Source organism: Petaurus breviceps, unplaced genomic scaffold, assembly GCF_028583685.1.
Source record: "Petaurus breviceps papuanus isolate PSGF00001 unplaced genomic scaffold, PetGlider_PUasm1.0 37, whole genome shotgun sequence".
Taxonomy (NCBI): Eukaryota; Metazoa; Chordata; class Mammalia; order Diprotodontia; family Petauridae; genus Petaurus; species Petaurus breviceps.
The window spans coordinates 108,003,537-108,027,342 of record NW_027186296.1 but is presented as its reverse complement, the minus strand read 5'-3'; the positions used below and the strand labels follow the sequence as shown (position 1 = coordinate 108,027,342).

The following is a 23,806-nucleotide window of genomic DNA, read 5'->3' as shown; positions in this document are numbered from 1 at the left end:
TCATGGACAATTCTGTGGCATGACTTGATTGCTCTTAGCTGAAAGTATTATTTTCTTCCCTTCCAATTTTCCTTTGAATACTTAGTCTTAATTTCTACTTTGTCTTATACTTATCTATGTATCGTACATCTCCTAATACCCCAGAAAGAAGTAGACTCCTCAGGGAAAATTCTGTCCCATTCTATTACACTGCTTCATACATAGCACATGTATTTAACAGATACTTGTTGAATCAAAGTGAATTGAAAAACTGTTTAGAGTACAGGCTTATTTGTAAAATATTGCACAGGAAGATGATTAAACCTATGAAGTATACCGCTTTACAAAACAGTAAAAATCAATGAAGGGCAAAAGTTTAGTATGAATGGAAAATGGTATCCACATCCAGAGAAAGAACTATGGAATCTGAATGCAGGTAGAAGCATACTATTTTCTACTTTTTTGGGTTTTTTCCCCATGGTTTTTCCATTTTTTTTCTGTTTCTTCTTTCACAACATGATTAATATGTTTATTATTAAACATTTTAAATATGTTAAATTTAATATGTTTAATATCATCTTACATATATAACCTATATCAGATTTCTTGCTGTCTTGGGGAGAGAGGAGGGACAGGAGAGAAGGAGAAAAATTTGGAACTCAAAATCTTATAAAAATGAATATTGAAAATTATCTTAACATGTAACTGGCAAGAAATAAAATACTATTTACAAAAAGAAGAAGAAAAAGAAAGTTTGGTGTGAGATTAAACAAGACCATCTGGAACATTTATAATTGAAACTGGGAATAATATAAGAAATAGGTGTCAAATGGAATAGATTGACCAGCAACTAAATATCATCATCAATGGTAGTTGAACCAATACATTTGGACTCTAATATCTGACTCCCTAGTGCATAAGATGAGGAAGTAGAAATGACACTTAAAAAGATGAAATTGGGAAGAGTAGCAACCCTTGACCATCCCTATACAGATGAAAATCATGCTTGTGGTTATGCAATTTGGAAGGCACTCAAGGCAGTTTTTAAGATATTTCAAAAAGAGAGAAAGATCCTAAGAGAATGGAAAAGGTTATAGTTTATATTAGTTCTGAAAGGTGACCACAAAGTCATCAACAGCTATTGACTCATATGTCTACTTTCTCTATAAAATTTTTATGAGGATGATCTATCTATATAGGTGCGTGACAGGTAACTATAACAACCCACAGGTTTATTCCTATTCTCACAATAAAGCTGTGATGTAGATAGCATAAATTCATTTATCTCCATTTTGCAGATGAGGAAACTAAGATTCAGCATGGTATGATTTACCCATGGTCACACAAATGGGATTATTTTTCAGAGCTGGGGTTTGAACCCGGTTATCCTGAGTCTAACATACTAAATATGAGTATGAGCATACTGAATGTAGTGGAACATACTACTTGGTAAGAAGGACATGTTTTTATTTTTCTCTTATAGTGGAGATGTTTGGACTAAGCTATCCTTGTTTGTTTACCTCCCTTGTGACTATGCATTTGCAAATTGCCTGCTCAAAGTTAGGTCAACTAGCTTGACCAGGTCAGTTTCTTCGTGTTGAAAACTACCCAGGTCACCATAGACTAAATTGATTATCCTGTGACCTCATTACCACCACACCCTTAGCTTGGAACAGAAATATATTGCAAGCGTGTGTGTGCTCTCACATACATGGCCTGAGAGGTGGCAATGAGGGGCAGTGGATGGGGTTTCTCAACCATGTGGCCACAGGACAATTTCTAACCTCATGTTCCTGGACCTTATATTCCTAGAACCAGCTGTGAAGAGGCACTGGTGTCATCTTATAGTCCAAGAGATGGCAAACAGGAAGACAAGAACTTCATAGCTAAGTGGTAGCAGCTCCTGAAACCCCAGCCTTTGAGCAGTGGTCCAGAAATCCTGTACTAGCATGTGGTCCTGGGACTGACCCACAGAAGAGAGGAGTGCCAGAACTCAGAATGAGCCTAAAGCAGGCAAGGAAAGCTAACAACAACAAAGAGGGTTGCTCTTGTGTTGACATTGTTGTTAAAGTTATGTTGGGCACAGAGAAGGAGGAAAACAGACCTGCTGCTTGGCACAATAATCACTGACCGCAGAGTGAAGAGAGAGCTGAACTGCCCAATCCTCATTTTGCTTCTTTTTCTTTGCCAAGGAGAAAGATCTTTTTACTAGAAGGGAGAAAGATGGCTATCATGGCATTGATGCCCATGATGCAAGCACCTGGCTGCCCTTGATTAATTCATGTCAGCAGGCCCAAATGAGTTGCATCTTCAGGTACTGAAAGCACTGACAGATCTGATTATGATTGTGAAGACACAACCAATGATCTCTGAAAGATGTGGGGAGCAGGAAATGTGTTCTGGGATCAGAAAAGGACAAAGATTGGCCTAATTTTCTAAAAAGGGAAGAGAACTGAGTCTGCAAGCCAGAGGCCAGTGAGCATGATTTTGATTCCTGGGAAAATTTTAGAAAAGATAATTAAAGATCTAGTGCCTGGCACATAGTAAGCATTAATAAATGTTTGTTGATTGATTGATAGTGAACTTCTTGAAAAAGAAGCAGTTATTACAAAGAGCCAACATAGCTCCATCAAGAATAGACCAATTCAGACTAAACACTTACTTCCTTTTTTGATAAGGTTACCAAACTGATGGCTCAGGGGAAGGCTGTAGATATAGCTTACTTTTTTTTTTGGAGGGGGGAAGGCAAGGTAATTGGGGTTAAGTGACTTGCCCAAGGTCACACAGTTAGTTGTCAAGTATCTGAGGCTGGATTTGAACTCTGGTCTTCCTGACTCCAGGGCTGGTGCTCTATTCACTGTGCTACCTAGCTTCTCCAATATAGTTTGTTTAAGAGGTCGTGTTGCATCGTGAATAGAGAGCTGACTTCCATGTAAGGAAGACCATGTGTTTAAGTTCCAACTCTGATACCTACTCACTTAACCTCTCAGTGCTCCAAGCATTGATAAGGTTATGAGTTCAGGTTAACCTAAAGTGGGAGAGGAAGTTTTGTTTTTGTTTTTTACAATCTATACCTACAGTTTACCTAGATTTTAGCGATACATTTGATAAAGTGTTTTATAATCTTCCTGTGAAAAAGATAGAGAGAAATGAGCTAGAGGGTAATAACATTAAATGAATTTGGAACTGGCTGAATATCAGGACTCGAAGATTAGTCTTAAATTGTTCAATATCAACTTGGCAGGAAGTCTCCAGGGGAGTGTCCTAGGAACTTGGGCTTGTCTTTGCAACTTGTAGTTTTTTTTTTTACCAATAATTTGACTAAAGGCAGAGATGACAAGCTTATCAACTTTGCAGATGTTGTTGCTGCTGCTGTTGTTGGTGTTCACATCTTCAAAGAGGACCAATAACACAAAGTTGGGAGGGACAGCTCACATACTGACTGAAAGAGCTGGAATCCAAAGAGCTCTTGACAGGTTAGAACATTAGGATTTAATGGATTTAATAAGATGCATTTTAATTGGGATAAATGTAAAGCCTTAGATTTGGGTTCAAAAATCAGTGTCAGAAGTAAATGAAGGAGGAGGTGTGCCTAAATTACAGTTTACATGAAAAAACGATCTAGGGGTTTTGATGCGAGCTCAGTATGAGTCAGCAGTATGATGTGGACACTAAGAAAAAGCTAGTATAATGTCAGGCAGCATTAAGAGCTTCCAGGAATGAGGAGACAATTCTGCCCCAGTCAAGATACCATCTGGAATATTGTGTTCATTTCTGGATATCACATTTTAGAAAAGACATTCATAGGCTGGAGAATGTCCAAAGAAGAGTGACCAGGATTATAAAGGGTCTAGAATCCACATCATCTAAGGGTCGGTTGAAGGAACAAGTGATGTTTTAGCCTGGAGAAGAGAAGACTTGGAAGGTGTGCGAGAATTTGAAGAGCCATCATGTGAAAGAGGAATTAGATTTTTTTTGTTTGGCCCCAGAAGGCAGAACCAGAAAAGGTGGGTGGAAACTGCAAGAAGACAAATTGCAAATTTGGGCTTTATATGACAAAAAAAACAAAACAAAACAAAAGTTGTCTTAAAAATGGAACTGGCTACTTTGGGAGGTAGTAGTTCTTCCATCTTGGAGGTCTTTGAGCTGAGATTGTGTGATCACTGTCAAGAAAGTGACAGTGGGGATTCATATTGGGGTATGAGTTAGAGCAGATATGTGTTGAGGTCCCTTCCAACTGTAGAACATTATGATTCTGTGATAGGCATGTAAAAGAGGATGTCTGGCCATATAGAGAGAGCAAGGAAAAAGATGGTAGAAAATCAGAAGTTCATTGTAATAGTCCAAAGAATGAGATGATGAGGGCCTGCACCAGGGTGTGAAAATATCAGAGGAGAGAAAAGGGAGTATGTGAAATGTTAGGAAAGCAGATATAACAGGACTTGGCAACAGATTGGATATGAGGAGTGAGAAAAAGTGAGGAGCTGAGTATGAGACCTAGATTGTGATCCTGGGTGAGTAGGAGGATACTTCATCAATAATTAGCAATTTAGGGAGAAATAATTAACAATTTAGGCTTAGTGGGGGAAATAAATGTTCAGTTTTGAACATGTTGAATTTGAGATGCCTAATAGGCAGTTGGAAATGTGACTCTGAAGGTCAGGAGAGAAGGGAAGGTAAAAAGACAACCCATTATGATCAGATAAAAGAATTTCAGAGTTCATAAACATGGAGGTGGAACAAGGTCAAGGTTATGACCATCTCTGTGTGTAGCTGAAGTAGGGTGGAAATGGGAAATGTAAGTTGAGGAACTGAGAGGTTAGTATGTTTGAGGGAATATCAGTGTGTATGTTGAAGTTCCCTAGAATGAGAGCAGGAGTTAGGAAGGAGAGAAAGACTGTGAGATAGGCACTTAACTCATTAAGGAAGGAAGAAGAGTGTCATGGATGTCAGTTGATAACAACTACCAACATCTTGATGTAATTATAAATGGATTGAATGAACCTCAAAGGAGAAAAAGGTCACCAAGTGATGGTAGTAGAGGAAGAGTCTGGAAGTGGCAATGAGGAGTAAGAAGTATTCTCACTCACCCACAATGACCAGTGAGATAGGACTGTGAGTTAATGTTCAACCAGAGTTGGAAAGAATGACCAGGGAAGCTGTATCATCAGGAGGAGCTAGATCTCAGGGAGTATAAGATGGAATAAGTGAAAAAGGAAAAGATTTAAGATGAATCAAGGATCACATAAGATAAGAAGGGTGGATAGAGTACAACCTGCATCAATGGAAGGAATGAAACACATTGATGAGATCATCCATCTCTGGAGGTATACAAAAGCCAGCTTCAGCAAGGGATTTCTTCAAAGTATTTATTAAAAACTTAATATGTAAGATGCACTCAGAGAGGCATCAGAGCATAGTTGACCTTGGCCTTGGAATCAAATGTGCGTTCAAATTTTGCCTCTGACAAACTGTCTGGGGAAGTTATTTAACTTCCTAGTGTCCTGGGCAATTCTCTAAGATGATGCTACAATCTACATCAGGTGGAGAAAGTTTTTATACCAGGAGTTTCCTAAATTGAACCATGAGGTGCTCTGAAGATACAAAGATATACTCGAGAGGCCACTTGTCCATTGTAAGAAGCTTACTTTTTAAATGTTCCAGAAGACATAGAAACAGGGACAGGGACAGGGACTGAACCTTTCATTTTATTGGTATAGGGAATTTCCAGGTGGGAAACATCTAATAATTCCCTAAACTAGTGATCACCTTTCTTGCAGGGTTCTGGAGAGTTTCCTAGAACAACAGAAGTTAAGGACAGAAGGACTGGAAATTTACCTGAAACAGTCTTTCATTTGCATAGAATAAGAATCAACCTAAAACTATTTTATGGGGCTAAATCTCAGTATAGTTCAATCTTATTTGACTCACCAAAGCAAAACTTGAGTTGACCTATATACAAGTATTTGTAATTATGAAGAAATCTGAGCAAGTGTGCCAAAATCAACTTGTAATTTCATCAGGACCAACTAAAAACATACAAGAATAAAGAAGATTAAGTACCTCTTTCTAGGGTAACTAAGAATTACAAACATGTTGTTATAAAAAATCACATCAAAATGATAAGCTGTCTCCCCTCTTCCCACCCCCCCCCCCGCCACTTGTGGTAGGTGTGATTAGCATAGTTTTAGAAGCACAGAAAATTAGAAAAGACCTTTCTATCTAGTTCAAAGCTTATTTTGTAGATGCAGAAACTCAAAGAGGTAGATGTATGCCCAATGTTATATAGCTAATTAGTAGTAGAAGATAGGGCTAGCTCTTAAAGTCCTGACTCCCAGGCTAGTTCTTTCTACTATGTCGCTCTAGGAAGCACAGATCTTGTCTATAAGATTATGGAGGTGAAGAAGATCCCCTTAGTGCTTTCTTCGGTGGAATTCTTCCCACCAAGAAACTGTCCGGATCTAGTCTAGTTCCTGTGGATTATAGCTGGAATCCTTAGTGCTCTCACTGGAGAAATGATAGAAATAAGGCCTCAGTGAGGGAAAACATTCAGTTGGTTAAAAAAAATGGGCAGGAGAAAAAAGGAGTAGGAGATAGAGAATATAAAAAGATGTCAAAGAAGGAAGTCATCCCATATCCTTTTGGGAGACCCTGAAGCCATTCCAGTACTTGTCTAAAATGACCAATTCTGGAAACCAACCACGTTCCTCTACTTTAATTTTTCTGACAAAGAAATTTATTTGTGGAATGATTTGCAAACTAATCCACTTTTTAAAAAACCTCTCATTAAATACTTGACTCATTTGTTCAAAGGAGTCTTTTGGTTACTGCAGATGTGGTCCATGACAATAATGTTGGCAGCATATGGACAAGGGGGGGGGATTATAGAATACCCCATTTCTTGGTCATTTGGCCAATTCTCTTCCTCTCAGTCAACTACATATTCCCTGGGCACTACTAACTAAGCCAATTCTTTGGCTGTCTCCAGACAAAACCAAAGCAAACCATTTCAGTCTCAAAAAATCTAGCCCATCTGAATGTATAGTACTGTGTAGACACTTTGGAATTCCATTGGCTCAGGACATAGGTCCTTATCTGTCCCACTTAGTTCCACATTCTTCCCAGGATCAGTAGTTTCAAAAAAAACATGAAAAAATTCCTACTGAACTCGAAAATGGTTAACTCCCCTAGTTGATGGTGTCATGGAGTAAGGAGGTCATCACTGTGATTATTGCAAGTTTTCTGCTGTCCAGGGTTGCATTGCTAGAGAATATTTAACAGCGGTTTTAGTGTTTCTACAGATGTTGAAAGGCTCGGACAAATATTGACCTAGGGCCACCACCACTTGCCTGAAGGAGAATAAAATAAATCCTTTATGTAATAAGAGGAGCTTTTGCTGAAATTCTAATATCCTGCATAATTTGCCCTCCAGTGGGAGAAGGAAAACCTTTGACAACGTTAGCTCCATGGTAACTAAGGAGATGATGACCACAATGGATTTTCACAGGGTCTCTAAGGGACCTAATGCTACTGATGATCCGACTTTCTTCTGCAAGAGTTGCAAAGGGCCTTCTGCCACCGAACCTACGACCCTGCAAACATGTGTCAGCCCACGACCGGGAACAGCTGTTGAGAAACTGAACTCGGAGCCTTTAGGCTATTGCTGGGCTGCTTCCTATGTTCTATCCCCCTCTCCTTTTTCAGTTCCAGCAGCAACTCAGAGGTGCCTGTCACTGAAACTGTGAAGGTTTGACTTCTCTCCCGAAGACCCCTGTGTGTGGGCTGGCCCCAGAAATCCGGATGAATGGTGCCCCCTCTCCGCCCCTCCTCCCCACCTCCCCCCCACCCCCCAGCCAGGCTACCGCAGACAGATGACTTGTTATGTAGGCTCAATCTCCGTGAGCCCCCTACCACCTGCTGAGCTTGACTGTGCGCGCCCCCTCCCCCAACTCCCAGGTCGGTCAGTCGGTCGGTCTTTCACCCTGCAAAGTTACGAAAGAGCGGCCCACCCCGGTGCTATAAAAGGGGCGGTGAACCGCGCGCCTCCGCTTTGGCTCTGCAGTCGGCGGCAGCAACCCCGAGGATCAGCCGGACTCTCAGACTGAGCCGCGCAGTGTCTGAGTGAGTCTGTCTTGGAGCCAGCCCCGGCGCTCGACCCCGGAGAAACAGGCAGACAGGAGGAGGAGGAAACAGCTGTCCTGCTAACACCCCTTTCCCTTGTGCCCTCCAGGACAGACAGCAGGAGCAGGAGGATGCAGCGGGCCTCGGCTCTCCTGCTGCTGCTGGCGCTGGGCGCCTGCAGAGCGGAGCGCGATTGCCGCGTGGACAGCTTCCGAGTGATGGAAAACTTCGACAAGGCCCGAGTAGGTATCAGCACAGCCCCTGCTCCCAGCCCGCGCAAGACCCCGTTCAGAGTCTGGCCAGGCTCAGCGGGTCCTCTTCCCATCCTGTACCCCTGCCCCTTCTCCTTTACAGTTCTCCGGAACCTGGTACGCACTGGCCAAGAAGGACCCTGAGGGGCTGTTCCTCCAGGACAACATCGTCACCCAGTTCTCGGTGGAACCGGAGACTGGCAAGATGAAAGCCACGGCCAGGGGCAGAGTGCTACTTTTCAAGTTAGTGGCCCAGAAATAATTTTGCGCTCCCACTTCGCGGGGTCTCTCTGCGCTCCAGCGGGACCTGCGCGGGTCCTGGACACTGAGTCCTGAGCCCTGCGCCCCGCGCCCTGCACCCTGCGCTCTGCACCCTGCACCCTGCGCCCTGAGCTCCGGCCGGCTCCTGCCAGCGCGGGGGCCAGGGCACGCTTGTCCTAGGAGTCTGTACCGCAGTCCCCCTTCTCCCCTGGCGCCCCCTCCCCCGCCCCTGGTGTTGGGAAGTGGGGGTGGAGGAATGGTCAAAGAAGGGACCAGAGAGGAGGTTGCGTCGGCCAGTCTGGACTTAAACACTCCTTTTCTGGTCCCTTCGTAGTGACTGGAACGTGTGTGCAGATATGGTGGGTACTTTCACCGACACAGAAGACCCTGCCAAATTCAAAATGAAGTACTGGGGAATGGCGTCCTTTCTCCAGAAAGGAAGTGAGTATTGATATGGTTTGACAGCCACACATCAGGATTTGTGGGGCAAAGATGTCTTTCTTCCCAGTTACCTCAGTACTCTGAGATATATTGTCTAAATGTTACTCCTTGGGGACAGAGTTGATGATGGGAAACCTGAGAAGATGAATTGGCATGGTCTCTTGGGAGTGTTGGGGTGGGGGTGGTCTTTGGATTATTCAGACTGTTTCCGAGACTCTTTAGTTCCACACCAGGATATGATCCCAGGTTGTCAGAGAAAGTGGCAGACCACTGGCGAGTGGTCTTCTTTCCCACCTACTATGTCTTTAAATATTCAAAAAGCATAAGCTTACCTCTTTATCTCAGGGAGTTCTATCCTGGTTCAAGGAATCACCCAACAGTGTCTCAGAATAATGCCTTAAATTTCATAGAACTTTACCATTTACTAAGTAAATTCCCCTACATACCATCCCATTGGATGTTAACAATTCCAGGAGATAGTTAAAGTAGGTATTCTCCCCATTTTACAGATTTAAAAAAGTGAGACTTCTAAGAGTTAAAAGAACTAGCCTAAGTCACAGCTGGGAAGTAACAAAGCTGGAATAGCTCATATCTGTGGACTCCAAATTGAGAGGTCTTTATGTGCTAGCATCTCTGTTTTCCCCACTCTTTGTCTACTCCACTCAGGTAGTGATATAGGGAAAGGACAGTGGAAGATATCATTACTTGGGTTTTTTTCCTTTTTAAAATCAGGCTTCATGTTGTTACAGCTGCATTCTCTTTCATCTATTTTTCCATATATGCTGTTATCAGTGAGTCTTGAATATAGGGGACCTTGAATTAGTGGGCCTTGCTCAGTACTGAATGGGGAATCACCAGATCATAGACTTTCAGAATTGGAAAGAATCACGATGATTGTCTAGACTAAATAATCTGTTCATTCATTCAGTCAGTGGCACAGTAGATAGACCACTGGGTCTGGAGTTAGGAAGTTGCTGTTTAGTCATGCCCAGCTCTTCATGATCCCATTTGGGGGGCTTTTCTTGGCAAAGATACTGGAGCAGTTTGCCATTTCCTTCTCCAGCTCATTTTATAGAGGAAATGGAAGTGAACAGAGTTAAGTAACTTGCCCAGAGTCACACAAGTCATAAGTGTCTGAGGTCAGATTTGAACTCAGTTCTTTTTGACTCTGGGCGCTGAACTCTATCCCCTTCACTGCCTGGCTCTTCTAGGAGTCAGGAAGACCTGAGTTCAAATTTAGCTTCAGACACTTTACTAGCTGTGTGACCTGGGGCAAGTCACTTAATCTGTTTGACTTAGTTTCCTTAATTGTGAAAAGGGGATAATGGCACAAATGAGATAAACTTTGCAAACATTAAGCACACAGTAGGAGCTGTGTAAATGTTTATTCCCTTCTCTTCCCCAGCAAATATTTATTGAGCACCTATTATATCTGTTCATTAGGAGAAACAGAGCATGATTTTGGTGTCAGAGGACCTGGGTTCACATCGGGCTCTTGGCACTCTAGCAAGACCCTTCTGCATCTATAAAGTGAGAGATGGGACTATAGACCCTTGAAATCCCTTCCTGCTCTAGAACTCTGAGCCTCTGTTTAACAAACACATTGTTCTAGATGTTGGAACAGAAAGAAAAGCAATGGAAGATTGCGAGCTGACAAGCAGCCTTAGGGACTGTGGAACCCAACTGCTTCATTTTCCATAAGACCTTGTGGGTAATAAGTAACAGAGTCAGGTCCTGTCTCCAAACACCATGGTCTTTCTGTTCTCCCACAGCTGCCACGGACAGGGGTCTTGAGGCCTTTATGATCAATTCATTTCCCCCTCACTTTGCCCAGGAAGAAACTTCATCCCCAGAGGGTTAAACAGCTCATCTAAGAACAGGAAGACTCTGAAGGGCAGAGCCAGGCTAATGCTCAGGGAGAGAAGGGGAGATGAAGGTCCCAGACAAATGCCAAGTTAGAGGAGGTGAGGGCTGACCAGGGCACTCAGGCAGTCCCAGCTGTTTACCGAGTGCCCCAGGCTGTAATTCACTCCCTGTGATCTGTGATCCCGTTCTGTTGACAATTCTTGGACATTGTCCCTGGATGGATCTGCCTCTTCCACATCATGTCTTCCCCTTTCGTATAAAACAGGGACATAGCTGGGTACCATGGTAGATAGACCGCTGGGTCTGGAGTCAGCAAGACTTGAGTTCAAATTCTGCCTCAGCTACTTCCTAGCTGTGTGGCCCTGGGCAAGTCATTTAACTTCTGCCTGCCCCATTTCCCTCAATTGTGAAGTGGGGGTATTAACAACACTTACTTTGCAGAGTTGTCATGATAAAATAATAAATTAATAATAATAAAAAAATAAAATAATATTTGTAAAGCACTTAGCACAGTGCTTGGCACATAGCAGGTACAATATTACCTTTCCTACTCAGTATCATTCTAGTATTCTAAGCTACTTTTTTTTTTTTTGCCTTTTGGAGGGCAATTGGGATTAAGTTAACTTGCCCTAGGTTACACGGCTAGTTTTTTGTGTGTGGGTGTTAAGTGTCTGAGGCTGGAACTGAGCTCAGGTCTTCCTGACTCCTGGGTGGCGCTTTACTCACTGTGCCACTCTAAGTTACTTTCTAGAATAAAGGTGTTTGGAACTTGTTCTTATAAATTACTTTATAGTAAGGTGGGGAAGTGTTGGCTTTAGAATCCAAGAATCTGAGTTTAAATCCCAGCTTTACCCTCTGTATGACCTTGGACTGGCCCCCTTACCTCTCTGTGCCTCAATTTCCCCATCTATACATGAAGAGGATTGGAATAGGTAGCCCCCAGAGTCCCTTTCAGTTTTGAATTTGTGATCCTCAGGTGTGTCCATAGATTTACTTAATAGATGACTTCCTAAAACTATGTATATCAAATTTTATTTTAGCAGTGTTTTACATTTTTAAAAAAGAAAAGCGTTTTCACAATGGAAAAGAAGTTTCTTCCTAAGCAATAATGAAAGCACACTAAATAAAGCAGGAAAACTTTAAAAATAATACATTTAAGGGAAAATTGAATTTTCTAATAAAACAGTACTTAAAAATGAATTACAACTACAAAACCTCAGTTGAGAGATGACTGAAATCAGAAGCAGTGGAAACATAGTAATATAGAGAAAATGATGCAATCTGAATGACTTAATCATTAATTCCTTCTGATGTTAGGAAGATTCCACCAGCTACCAGGAAATACAAACAAATATAGAATGACAGATTGATAGGGACCTTGGAGATCATCTTTCTAGCTCAATTTTGTCACTTACAAAGAAGGAAACTAAGGCCCAGAGAATTTGTTTTTATTATTTTTGATCAGTGATGTGACTTGTCCAAGGCTACACAGCTAATTAGTAACCATATTAGCACGAGGGTTTTTAAACTAGGGTTGGTGAACTTGTCTTCTAAAAAATATTTTGGTAACCATTTCAATATAATTAATTTCCTTTGTAATTCTACGTATTTTATTTTATACATTTAAAAACATTATCCTGCTAAGGGATCCAGAGGGCTCACCAGACTGCCAAAAGAGTCCACGAAACCAAAAAAGTGAAGCACCTCCACAGCAGCATTTGAGTCCTGTGATTTGAATTCATTCTTGACACAGATGGTTCCTGTATTTTCTTTTCTTGGAGGGCAATTGGGGTTAAGTGACTTGCCCAAGGTCACATGGCTAGTAAATGTGTTAAGTGTCTGAGGTCAAATTTGAACTCAGGTCCTCCTGACTCCAGGGCCTTGCTCTATTTGCTGCTCCACCTAGATGCCCCATGGTTCCCCTATTTTCAAACTGCTGAAACCCCCTTCAGTTCCTGTGAACTTTTGTGTTTCTGCTTCTCCCCCCATGAGTTTTCTTTAAGTTTGTGTTCTCCCATATACTTTCTTTTTTTCTACTTAGTGGAGAGAGCACTAGACTTGGTGTGAGAAAGACCTGGATTTGAGGCAATGGCTTTGCAACTTTGGGGAAATCACTTAAATGAGCCTCAGTTTTCTCATCTATAAAATGAGCATTAAGAATGCTTGCCCAGTTTGCCTCATAGGATTTCTGCAAGGAGCAAATGAAATAAAATCTGTAAAATGTTTTGTAAATTGTAAAGTTCCATAAAAATGCGAGAAGCTTTTAAAAAATAGCTTACTCCTTTAACTTATTTATTTTTCCTTAGGGGGCATGGTATAGTATGAGAAGAGCACTGGATTTGGAGCCAGATAACCTAGTTTTAAATTCTGGCTTTTATGCTTGCAGCTTGACCTTTGGCTAGTCAGGGCCTCTGACCTTTAGCTTATCAGGGCCTCAATTTCTCCATCACCAGACTGGGTGAAAGGTGTTGACCTAGATGATCTCTATAGACTCCTTTTATATCTAAATTCTTTGCTTCCCAGGCTATTTAAAAGGAGGGATTTCTACATCACTGAAAGAATTCAAATGCTATTTAATCATAAAAATTCATTTATTTTAAAAGGAAAGTTGCAAAATGTTCCATCTCCCCCCAAAAACCTCTATTTTGCATTTAAATATATTTCCTTTGAGTGAATAACTGCCCTGCACCTTCCCCTCTGAGCTATATGTCCTCCTCTAAATGGAAGGCAAAGAATCTCTCTCTGTTCTGTCCCAAAGGCACCAAGTTTCCATTGAGTTGTGGCTACAGTTTTGGGTGATGGGGGAGGGGGGAGGAAGAGGGAGAACTTCAACCCTTCAAACATTCCAGCCTGTCTGATCTAGATAATCAGGTTCAAAGTGTTTTCTTTGCTCTTTCTAGTCTCAATGCCTTTTATTTTCTACCAAACTTGTCCATGTAGAGTCTGGAGTAAACCTGTTTGATAAATCAGAAAAAAATCTCAGTCACACTATTTATTGTATTGGCTTGACTAGTTTTTTTTGGGGGGGAGGGCAAGAAAATGATGGTCAGAGTAGCTAAACCAAATTGTGTATGTACCAGATGATATCTTTCCTTTTTGGGTTCAAGGAAACAGTAGTAGACTTTCCACCATCTAGGCCTTATGTCATGTTACCATTTGGGAATCAACTCCCTGCATAGAGAAATACCATGTAGATCACTGGGACTTAGTACAGATAAGCATCATCAGTAAATGGAGTTCCAATGGGTTATGTAGGCCTGCTCCTCCCCGAATATCAGTAAGATTGTGTGCTTGGTCTCTGAGTGGGCCATAAGCAATTCTTCCATTGAAAACATTCTTATAAAGATGAGATTTTTGACCAATAGTTGTTACTCTGGCGTTATTTCTTAACACCACCATTGAGGCATTAGACTGAAAAGAAAGGGTCAGGGGAAGAGATGGGAAATGATTCTCCCTCTTTTCCATAGAGAGGTGGGGAATAATGGATACAGAATGTTGCTTGTAGTGTCAGAGATTCAGGAGCTGTGGTGATTGCTTTTTCTTAATCTTTTCTCTGTCATGTAGAGACGTTGTGTTGTAGTGGATGTGGAAATAGCTTTGGAAGGCCTGCTGTCTATGTGACCCTAATCAAGTTAATTAACTTCTTAGTGCTCTAGATAATTCTAAGACTACAAATTGAAGAGAAGGCACTGATCTTCCTTGGTCCGGGAAGTTTTCTCATCTGGGAGTTCCCCAAATCAATGAAATCACAAGTCTTGTACCTATCCCCTTTCCTTGTTTCAAAAGAAGGCTCCTTGGTTAGGTTGGTGGATGGGGTGACATATCTAGGAAAGACTATGTTGTAAAAATAAAAAAACCAATAAAAGTTTAACTAAAAAAAGGAAAGAAAGGCTCATGGGGGTGTAGTTGGGATAAACCCAAAGACCCTCCCTCCTTTTAAAGTTAAGAAGAGTCATAAATTTGACAACCAAAAATGAAAACTCAAGTGAATTTTGGTCTCAGAATTTTGTATTTTCCAGATTATTTGGGGAAATTCACAAGGCACAGATCTGCTGAGCTATTCAAGTCTGGAGAACTTGTCTAAGTAAAACGTCAAAGAAAAATGATCTTTACCTCCATAGGAAAAATCACACTCATTTATGAATCATTCTAAGAAAGCCTTCAAGGGAGAACAAAGGAGAATTCTCAATATGCCATGGAGTTTGTGGGGGCATGGAAGGAAGTAGGACTCATTCTCATGGTTTCTATTCTTGGTTCTGTGGCTTAATAACTAACTGTGTGATCATAGGCCAGTCATTTAACAGATGCCCACCAGCTCCTCCATTAGTAAAGTGAACATAATTTTACTGAGTAGAAAGGTTTGGGATTTTAATTTGGAAAAACTAGTCAAAAGCATTTATTAAGTGCCTAATATATGTAAGTGTGTCATGGAAGATATTTAGCATATAAAGTAGGGCCTTTACTCAAATTCTTTTCCCCTTCCTCAAATGGAGTAGAAAATACAAAAAGGTGGGCCTTGGAACCAGATTCTGGCTCATTCATGGATTGCTTAATGACAGTGGATCAGGATAAGACCACAATTCCAGGCTGGAAGATTGTTGTGTGCAGCCTCTTGCTAAGACACATTCATGTAGGTATAAATGGTCCCTAACCTTTGTCCTAGGCTATGTGTACAAGTGCCCTGGGACAAAAATTAGGGACCATCTATATAGATAACTTCCAGAACTATACACCCAGCCCCTGTGGCTACCCTGAGCCTCAGGCCCACATATCTCTAATTATCTATTGGACATTTTAAACTGGGTGTGTCAGAGACATCCAAAACTTGACATATCCAAAACATAACTTACCATCTTTCCCTCTATACGCTCCCTTCTTCTAGACTTCCTTTTTTCTGTTCTATGCCTCAAGATTCTTTCAGTCTCTCATATTTGTAATGTTAGCATTATTCTTGACTCTCATTTTCTCTCACTCCGCATGTCCAATCCATTGCCTAATGTTTACTTTTCTACCTCCACAATATCTCTTGCATATGACCCCTTCTCTCTACCCACACAGCCGCCATCTTAGTTTAGGCCCTCATCCTCTCTCATTTTTATTATCCACAACTGATCTCACTGTCTTAAGTCTCTCCCCACTCTAGTATTTCCTTCATATCACCACCAAAGTGATGTCAGACCCCTACTCAAGTGATTGCATGGCTTTAGCCAATAAATATTTATTAACAAACCTATATGTGCTGGGCACTACACTAAGCACTTTAGGATAAAGCATAAAGGACTTTTAAAGCCCTTTACAACCTGGTTCCAACTATCATTCCAGTTTCATTGGACATTACTTTCCATCCATACTCTGTGATCCAAACAAACTAGCCTTCTCTCTGCTCCTCACCCATGACACACTATCTCAGTGTTGTGCTGGCTGCCATCTCCCATTCCTGGAATGCACTCTCTCCTCAGCTCTACCTCACAGAATCCCTCCTCTTTCAAGACACAGCTCAAACATTACCTTCCACATGAAGCCTCTCCTGATCCCCCTAATTAGTGCCCTCTCCTTAACTACCTTGTAATTAACTACTTTGTGTTGACTTCCTTATATAGGCACTCCTCTCCCTGTTTAGAATCTAAGATCCTTCAGAGTATGGATTATTTCTTTCTTTGTATTCCTAGTAACTGGCACAGAGCCTAGCATGCAGCCAGTGCTTAATAAATGCTTGTTCATTGACTGTCCATCCTGATGGCCTCTAAAGAATTCCTGGGGTGTCCAACTGTCTCAGGGCACATTGTAGCCAGGGCCCAGCATGAACTTCAGGAGGGTGGTACCCTGTTCCACTCCCCAGTGAAGAGTAGGCAATGTGTTTCTGTATTAATATACTTTGTTGGCAGCTAGGTGATGCAGTGGATAGAGCACTGGGCCTGGGGTCAGGAAGATCTGATTTCAAACTCGACCTCAGACACTTGCTAGCTGCTGCGTGACCCTGGGCAAGTCACTTAGCCCCTATTTGCCTCAGTTCTTCATCTGTAAAATGGGGACACACTGGAGAAGGAAAGGCAAACCACTCCAGTGTCTTTGCCAAGAAAACTCCAAATGGGATCACAGAGAGTCAGATATGACTGAACAGACTTAATAACAACCACAACATAATGGAGTCAATACTCAATTGTCCAAAAATAGGCCGGATGCATCACTCATTAGCTGTGACAGATCCTCACCCACTCTACTTGGTTCTCAGATAACACTTTGATCATATTGGTTTGTGTTTATTGCTTACATACAGTATATAGCCCAGCAAAAGCCTCTTAAACCTATATACTTCATGGCATTTGAAGCAAAATTTAATTGTGCTGAGTATGAGACAAGGACAGCAAGCCTAGAGAAAGGCTGACTCTACTGTGGCCGGTAATTCACACCTGTCTAAGGCAGGATGCTGATGGAGCTCATACATTTAGAGCTAGAAGGAACCTCACAGGTCATCTAGTCCCAGCCGAGGATACTGAGGCTCAGGGTCACGCAGATAAGTGGCAGAGGTGGGATTCAAACCCAGTTCCTTTGATCCGATTGGCAGAGGTAGAGGCCTTCAGGTTCAGAAGGTGCAGGTACTCTTTCTACCCTCAGCCTTCTCAGAATAATGTGGTTGAGTCTGAAATGACACCCTAGAGGTCGGAGAAGGCGCTAAATCAGGTTATTTAGTATGGATTTCTTCGTATGAAATATTGTTAATTCCTGAACGATTAAATCAGTACTAAGCTGTAAATACTGGACCATCCTAAACTGCCTTCATTCCATCTCATGTCCTCCTGATACACCTACTGTTATTGGCTTTGTTTCTTGGACAATGAAGCTGAGTAAGGTACCTTCCTCCTACCTGAGCCAAGGGGGAAAGATCAGTAGCATCTCTTGTAACTATACTGTAACTAATTGCTTTATACTTCCCTTTTTGGCTGAGATATTGGCATTATCCAAAGTCTTCTGGCTATTACCAACTCTACACACACACACACACACACACACACACACACACACACACACACACTATATAATCATTTGTTCTTTTTTATTACATGCACATCTAGGAAGATTACTCATCTGTACAATAAGGCAACTTATACAATAAATTGAAAATAGAAGATAGCATCATTATTAGAACATATTATTAGGTTCATAGATAATTACTGAAGAAAATCATGTTATGTTTTGTTGTTTTAAATGAAGCGAAATAAGACCATTTCCAGGTTTTTTTTTCAATTCTATAAAATATCTTAATTTTTCTTGGTTATAAAAGTTTCTGAACTTTTCTTGCTGACTTCTGAGCCAAATGAACCAAATCCTTTTCAGATTCTCCCAAGCCAGGTTTGTGTGCATTTAGAGAGGACTGCCTTTGAGCACTATTTATCCTTGGGGTATCATCTTCTCAACCTCTCTGAACTCTGTCCCTCATGAATATTCGACACCTTCATTTCTTTGATCCTAGATGATGACCACTGGATTGTGGATACTGACTATAGTACCTACGCACTTCAGTACTCCTGTCGCCTCAAAAACCCTGATGGCACCTGTGCTGACAGCTACTCCTTCGTGTTTTCTCGGGATCCTCATGGTTTACCCCCACGTGCTCAGAGAGTCATTAGGCAAAAGCAAGAAGAGCTTTGCTTAGGGAAGCAGTACAGGATGATAGTTCATGATGGTAAGTGTTTTTCCAACTTCCCCTGGGCAAATCTAACCGGTAACCAACATGAGCTTCAGGAGTGTGGTACAATATTTATCTTGGTGAATTATGATGGCACTCTTGACATTTTCTACTAGGCAGTGAGCTGATAGTGAATCCTGAAGATATAAAAGTTATGTAAATGCAAGAAGAAAAGTGGGGTCTCCTGAACCCCAAAAATCCTACATCTAAATTTAAAGATTTGAGTTTATTGTTGTTTTATCTTCTCTATCATTCTTTACCTGGAGGGTCTCAAGGAAAAGACATCAACACAACCAACTGAAAAAAATGAAAAAAAAAAACAACAACCAGGTGTCTCACCTACATGCCATTGAATTATCAAGGAGCACTTTTGGCAATGAAATTCTTGTGGAAAATTTTGAGAGATATATCCCCAAATGCCTGCCTTAGGAGAGGCTGCCACTCACTGTAGGTCTTCAAAAGATCTATCAAATCATAACTTGGTCACCAAATTCGGAAATACTGGGATGTGGGACAAGGGGGCCCTCTGAGATTGGAGAGGTAATACAAATAAATCTTTCTAGGAGTTTGTTGTGAAGAGAAGATGTATCTCTAGGGTGATGCCTTGAGGGAATAGCAGGGATGAATAAAAAATTGCTTAAGGATGGGTGAGAAATGACAGATGCTAAGTTGTGCAAACTCATAGGGACAGGGAACGGCTCTGTGACTTAACTGGTACAGGGAGGTACTGGATGAGGAAACTCCCTCTACCAATCCAGGTGAGGACCATCTCTACAACTTGGAGTTTTAGAGATTTTCTTAGGACACGAAGAACTTAAGTGACTTGAACTGAGGAGTCATGAAGCCAAGCTTTCTATCTACTATGTACATCATGCTGCCTCACAATAGAAATTTAGAGAGCAGATAATTGTAGGGAGCCCATGATTCGCTCTCCAACTCCCTACAGGCAGGCAGAAAATAGAACAGAATTTTTCAAAGAGGGTTTGGAAAGATTTGAGTGACAGAGCTACCTGTGGCAAGATGATGGAATATAGCTCAGCTTTTGATATTGGATCGAGACTGGGTTGGCCTCAGATTCTTGGGACCCTGGCCTTGACCAATAATCTCATGTTACTATTTGGAAACTCTAGATGATTTATGTAAAATTTTCAGTTTTTATCCAGTCTGGGTTTTTTTGTTTGTTTGTTTTGTTTTTGTTTTTTGCATCATGTAGACAAGTGATTCTCAAACTATTTTCTACTTACGGTACATTATTATTCTTTGCCAAGAGGACTTACAATATACTGTGGAAATTGAGAGGCTTGCACAGATTCATGCAATTTTAAGTTCCATACAATTCTCTGAACCCTTAGCCCAAACTCCTGGCATAGCAGGGGTGCCACAGTACACCCTTTAAGAGACCCTGATGGAGAAAGATCAAAATCAAGATTTGGGAATATAATTTTCTAGGCAATTAACCCAGAGTGTTATCTACCTCTAAATAATAACTTTCTTTGTTTTCTATTTCAGGCTACTGTGGTTAATAGAAACCCCAAGCAATGGAAACTCATTTTGTCAAGAGTTCCATTTTTAAACCTCAGAAAAAAACCTTCATTCAACCTTCAGATCTATTTATCTGAGTTGCCTAGTTTGTTTCTGAAAAATAGAGAAACCTTTACCAAACCTAAATTTATAAAGGAATGCATGCTAGCTGTAATAAAATGTACATGTTTACTATCAATTTACTTTAAAAAATATTGAAGATAAAGATTCCAAAATGTTATAAAATGTAATCTTCCATTATCTCTTTTTGTTTTTTTTTTTAATATCAAAATTAGAAGTACTCAGCTCTTTTCTATCTAAGCAGAGCATGGGCATATATTTTGATTCATGTAATGAAATTCTCAAGTATTGAAATTTCTCAGATGGAGACCCTTATGTGTGTCCCTCAAGAGTACTGAAGTTCCATACAAAATCCCATGTGAATCAGAGTTAATTTCAACTCAGCCTGGTATATTCAAGTACTGGATTTGTCTTTGGAGAATCTGGTTTTCAAATCTCTCTCCACTACTTAATCAACCTCCGTGGGCCTATTTCTTTACCATTAAAATAAGGGAGTTGGAATAATCTTCCAATCAACTCTTATAACTGTGGTCTGCACCCATTTCCTAAAACAGGGTTTTCCTGTAATTAGGCAAGTGACCCATATTACTTCATAGGTGGCTCTGTACCTCTGCCCAGCTGGGAAGGCTGACCCCTTAGTCTACAGCAAGGCCTTTGTAGTTGAATGATGGACTTCACTCACTCCCCTTTCATAGGTTTGGAGATTAGAGTTGGAAGAAACACTCTAGTTCACCCTGTTCATTTCATAGACCCATGGAGGTTAGGAGCTCAAGGTCACCTGTGATGTCAAAGTTGGGCATCCAACTCTTGATTCTAGAACCACTACATTCTCCATCACAAGAAGTGGAAAAACCTCCTCGTTTCTCTGTCTTATTCAAGTAAAATTCCAGTGTCCTCACAGAGAGTTATAATCTGTTTATCTTTTGAGCCCTGGTTTGGAAGTGGGTGCTAGCAGAGTAGAGGGTAGAGGTGGGGAGCAACTGGCACCTGTTTGGATAAGGGGGAGGGTGCACTCCATCCTTCCCTCTCTTCCTGGCATGATAACAAATAAAAGATGACAGAAAGGGTGAGGGCTGAATTTCAGTGGTTTGAGGAAGGATCTGCCAAGGTGCCTAGGTGCTCCACTCATAATGGATGTTCCCATAGTTTCAGGAAGACAGGATGGGGCACTTGGCCTCTGTGAGAGATGCTGAGAGGTCCTGTTAGGCAGAGAACCATGCCATAGGTTGATGCTCCAAGATGTATGGAAGGACATCAAGGGGCCTACTAATGAGAAATACACCCAATGATTGGTCATCCATCATTAGTGCTGATTTACCTGATTTCTGAAAGAAAGAAATGTCTGGGGCAACCTGGAGGGATTTCCATTTCAATTTCTATACCATATTGTACTAAAAAGCACTCTCTAGTCTTCTTCACCTAGATGCCTCCAGATCACAAGAGGAAATGTGTAAGGCCTTTCACAAAACTGTTAATTTATTTTCAACTACATTTGTCCAAAAAGATTCCTTTTTGTCATAAAGTTTCATACCCACAATGACTGTTGACCTTATTTCGTTAGAAGTCTATTATGCTGAAAATCAATTAGAAAAACTCCTGGGGGGAAAGGGGAGGGGTGTGACCAAGGTGACAAGGACATCTAAGAACCAGATATATCTCATGTCTAGAACTTGGCTTTCTTTTTTCTTTTCTTTCTTTCTTTTTTGGAGGGCAATTGGGGTTAAGTGACTTGCCCAAAGTCACAAGGCTAGTAAGTGTGTCAAGTGTCTGAAGCCGGATTTGAACTCAGGTCCTCCTGACTCCAGGGCTGGTGCTCTATTCACTGCACCACCTCGCCTCCCCGAACTTGGGTTTCTTGAGGCAGCCTCTAGTAAACTGAATCTAATTATTTCACATGCTATCACACCATACCCTCTGTCCTCCCTTTCCCTGAGTGCTGAATTACATTGAAGTTAATTGCGCTTGAGGAAGATCATGGAAAGTCTTGGGAAAACTGGAGACAGCCTGAGGTAATCACTGGACTGGGGGAAGGAGGCAGTCCTAAAGGACTATGAAAAGGGAAAGAGCTGTTTGAGCTGGGTCTGAATTCAAAACCACCAGCGTGCATTACAAACTTGGTACAGTCAGGAAGGTATAAGTCTTGTTGAGTTTAAATAGAGTTAATGAAAATTGGAGAAATGATGCATAAATTAGATAGTTATACGTAAATCACATTTTGACAAATAGTCTTATCTTTAGTGCTCCAGGAAAATTACAAATTAAGAGGAAAATGTGATGGATCCTTTTGTAAAGAAAAGAATGTTTTATTATGGTGAGTAAGCACCTACCCTCATTTAAGCATCTCTGTAAAAAAATCAACTCTCATATAGCAAATTTTCCTAAAGGATGGCATACCTGTAATGAGGGTCCTAGAAATTCACCACCACAAGGAAAACCTTGCCTAATGCACACTCAACAGCAAAACTAAACCCACTTCAGTATAAACTACAGTCGAGTAATATGCCCATGGGGGAAAAGAGTCCACAACCACCTCCCTCCATCAGGAAAATTACAACCAGTGAACTCGTCAGGCACTGACCACAGACAAGTCATTCCTTCTCACTGAAGTGTCCGTAGCCATAGCGGTCTTCTCAGGAAGCAACGAGCAGGAGAAAAGGCCTCTCCACCACTCCTTCTGAAAGTGGGAGGCACTGTACAGAATGGGGTTGACTGCCGAGTTGGCGAATGTAAACACTATGATCCAGAAGAACAGGGATGGCCATATCACCAGGTCCTGCTGGAAGTTCTGCATTAAGATCAAGAAGATGGTTATGATAATGGGGCTCCACATGATGAAAAAGGAGACCATGAGCACCAGGAGAGTCCGGAAGAGTTTGTAATCCTGTTGGGAAACCCGGACGTGGTGGTCTTCTGAGTAGGCCAGGTTGAGGTTGAGCCTTTTCCTGGAAGCTTTTGTGATCTGCAACAACGAAACAAGGTATTAGGTGATGCTGAGTGATAGCCAAGTCTTTCTTCCACCAAGTAACAGCCCCCAAGAGCTGGCCTCTGAAAAGCACATCGCCCATGTTCTAAGGAACACTACCTTCTTGGAGAGGTCTAGGAAGAATGTTCTATGAGGGCTGCCAGACTCAGCAGCCTGCAAAACTTAAAATGTCACTGGGGAATGTTTAACAAAATCAATAAAAGTACAATACAGCACAGATAATGTTAACTTTTAGTTTTCTAAGTCACATGCAAGGCTGGCAGGAATCAAGTTTCTCTCTGAGCCTGACACACCTGCTTTACATTTTCAGTTAGTGATTCTCACTTACAGGGAAAGGGAAAAAGAAAGGGGAGAAAGGAAACAGGGAATAGAAAGAAAAAAGGAAGAGAAAGAAAAGAAAGGAGAGAAAAAGCCAGACAGAAAAGAAGAGAAAGAGAGGTAAAGACAAGAGAAAGACAGAAATAGAGATATGAAGACAGAGACAGAGAAAGATACAAAGAAAGAGATAGAGACAAGAGGGAGAGAGAGATAGAAAGACAGAGACAGAGAAATGGAGACAGGTAGAGAAAGAGACAGCTACAGAGAAAGAGAGATAGAGAGAAAAAGAGGCAGAGA

General features: G+C 41.4%; 2 protein-coding genes across 3 annotated transcripts in view; one reads left to right on the top strand and one right to left on the bottom strand.

Annotated features, from left to right (window-relative positions):
- The first annotated feature begins 7,886 nt into the window (after window positions 1-7,886).
- RBP4 (retinol binding protein 4) lies at window positions 7,887-20,378 on the top strand. Of its 2 annotated transcripts, XM_069099262.1 has the most exons (6): window positions 7,887-8,100; window positions 8,210-8,342; window positions 8,455-8,594; window positions 8,947-9,053; window positions 18,391-18,603; window positions 20,116-20,378. In XM_069099262.1, exons 2-6 carry the CDS (start codon window positions 8,232-8,234, stop codon window positions 20,127-20,129), a joined length of 585 nt encoding a protein of 194 aa, XP_068955363.1. In that variant the 5' UTR covers window positions 7,887-8,100; window positions 8,210-8,231; the 3' UTR covers window positions 20,130-20,378. The 2 variants fall into 2 exon arrangements, with proteins under 2 accessions (XP_068955363.1, XP_068955362.1); XM_069099261.1 differs by having other exon boundaries at window positions 7,888-8,342.
- A 646-nt stretch (window positions 20,379-21,024) lies between these two features.
- FFAR4 (free fatty acid receptor 4) overlaps window positions 21,025-23,806 on the bottom strand; it is a 12,991-nt gene continuing 10,209 nt past the window's right edge. The window contains exon 3 of the mRNA XM_069099260.1: window positions 21,025-23,167. Coding sequence (XP_068955361.1) covers window positions 22,775-23,167 — 393 coding nt within the window. The 3' untranslated portion in view covers window positions 21,025-22,774. The remainder of the gene's footprint in view (window positions 23,168-23,806) is intronic.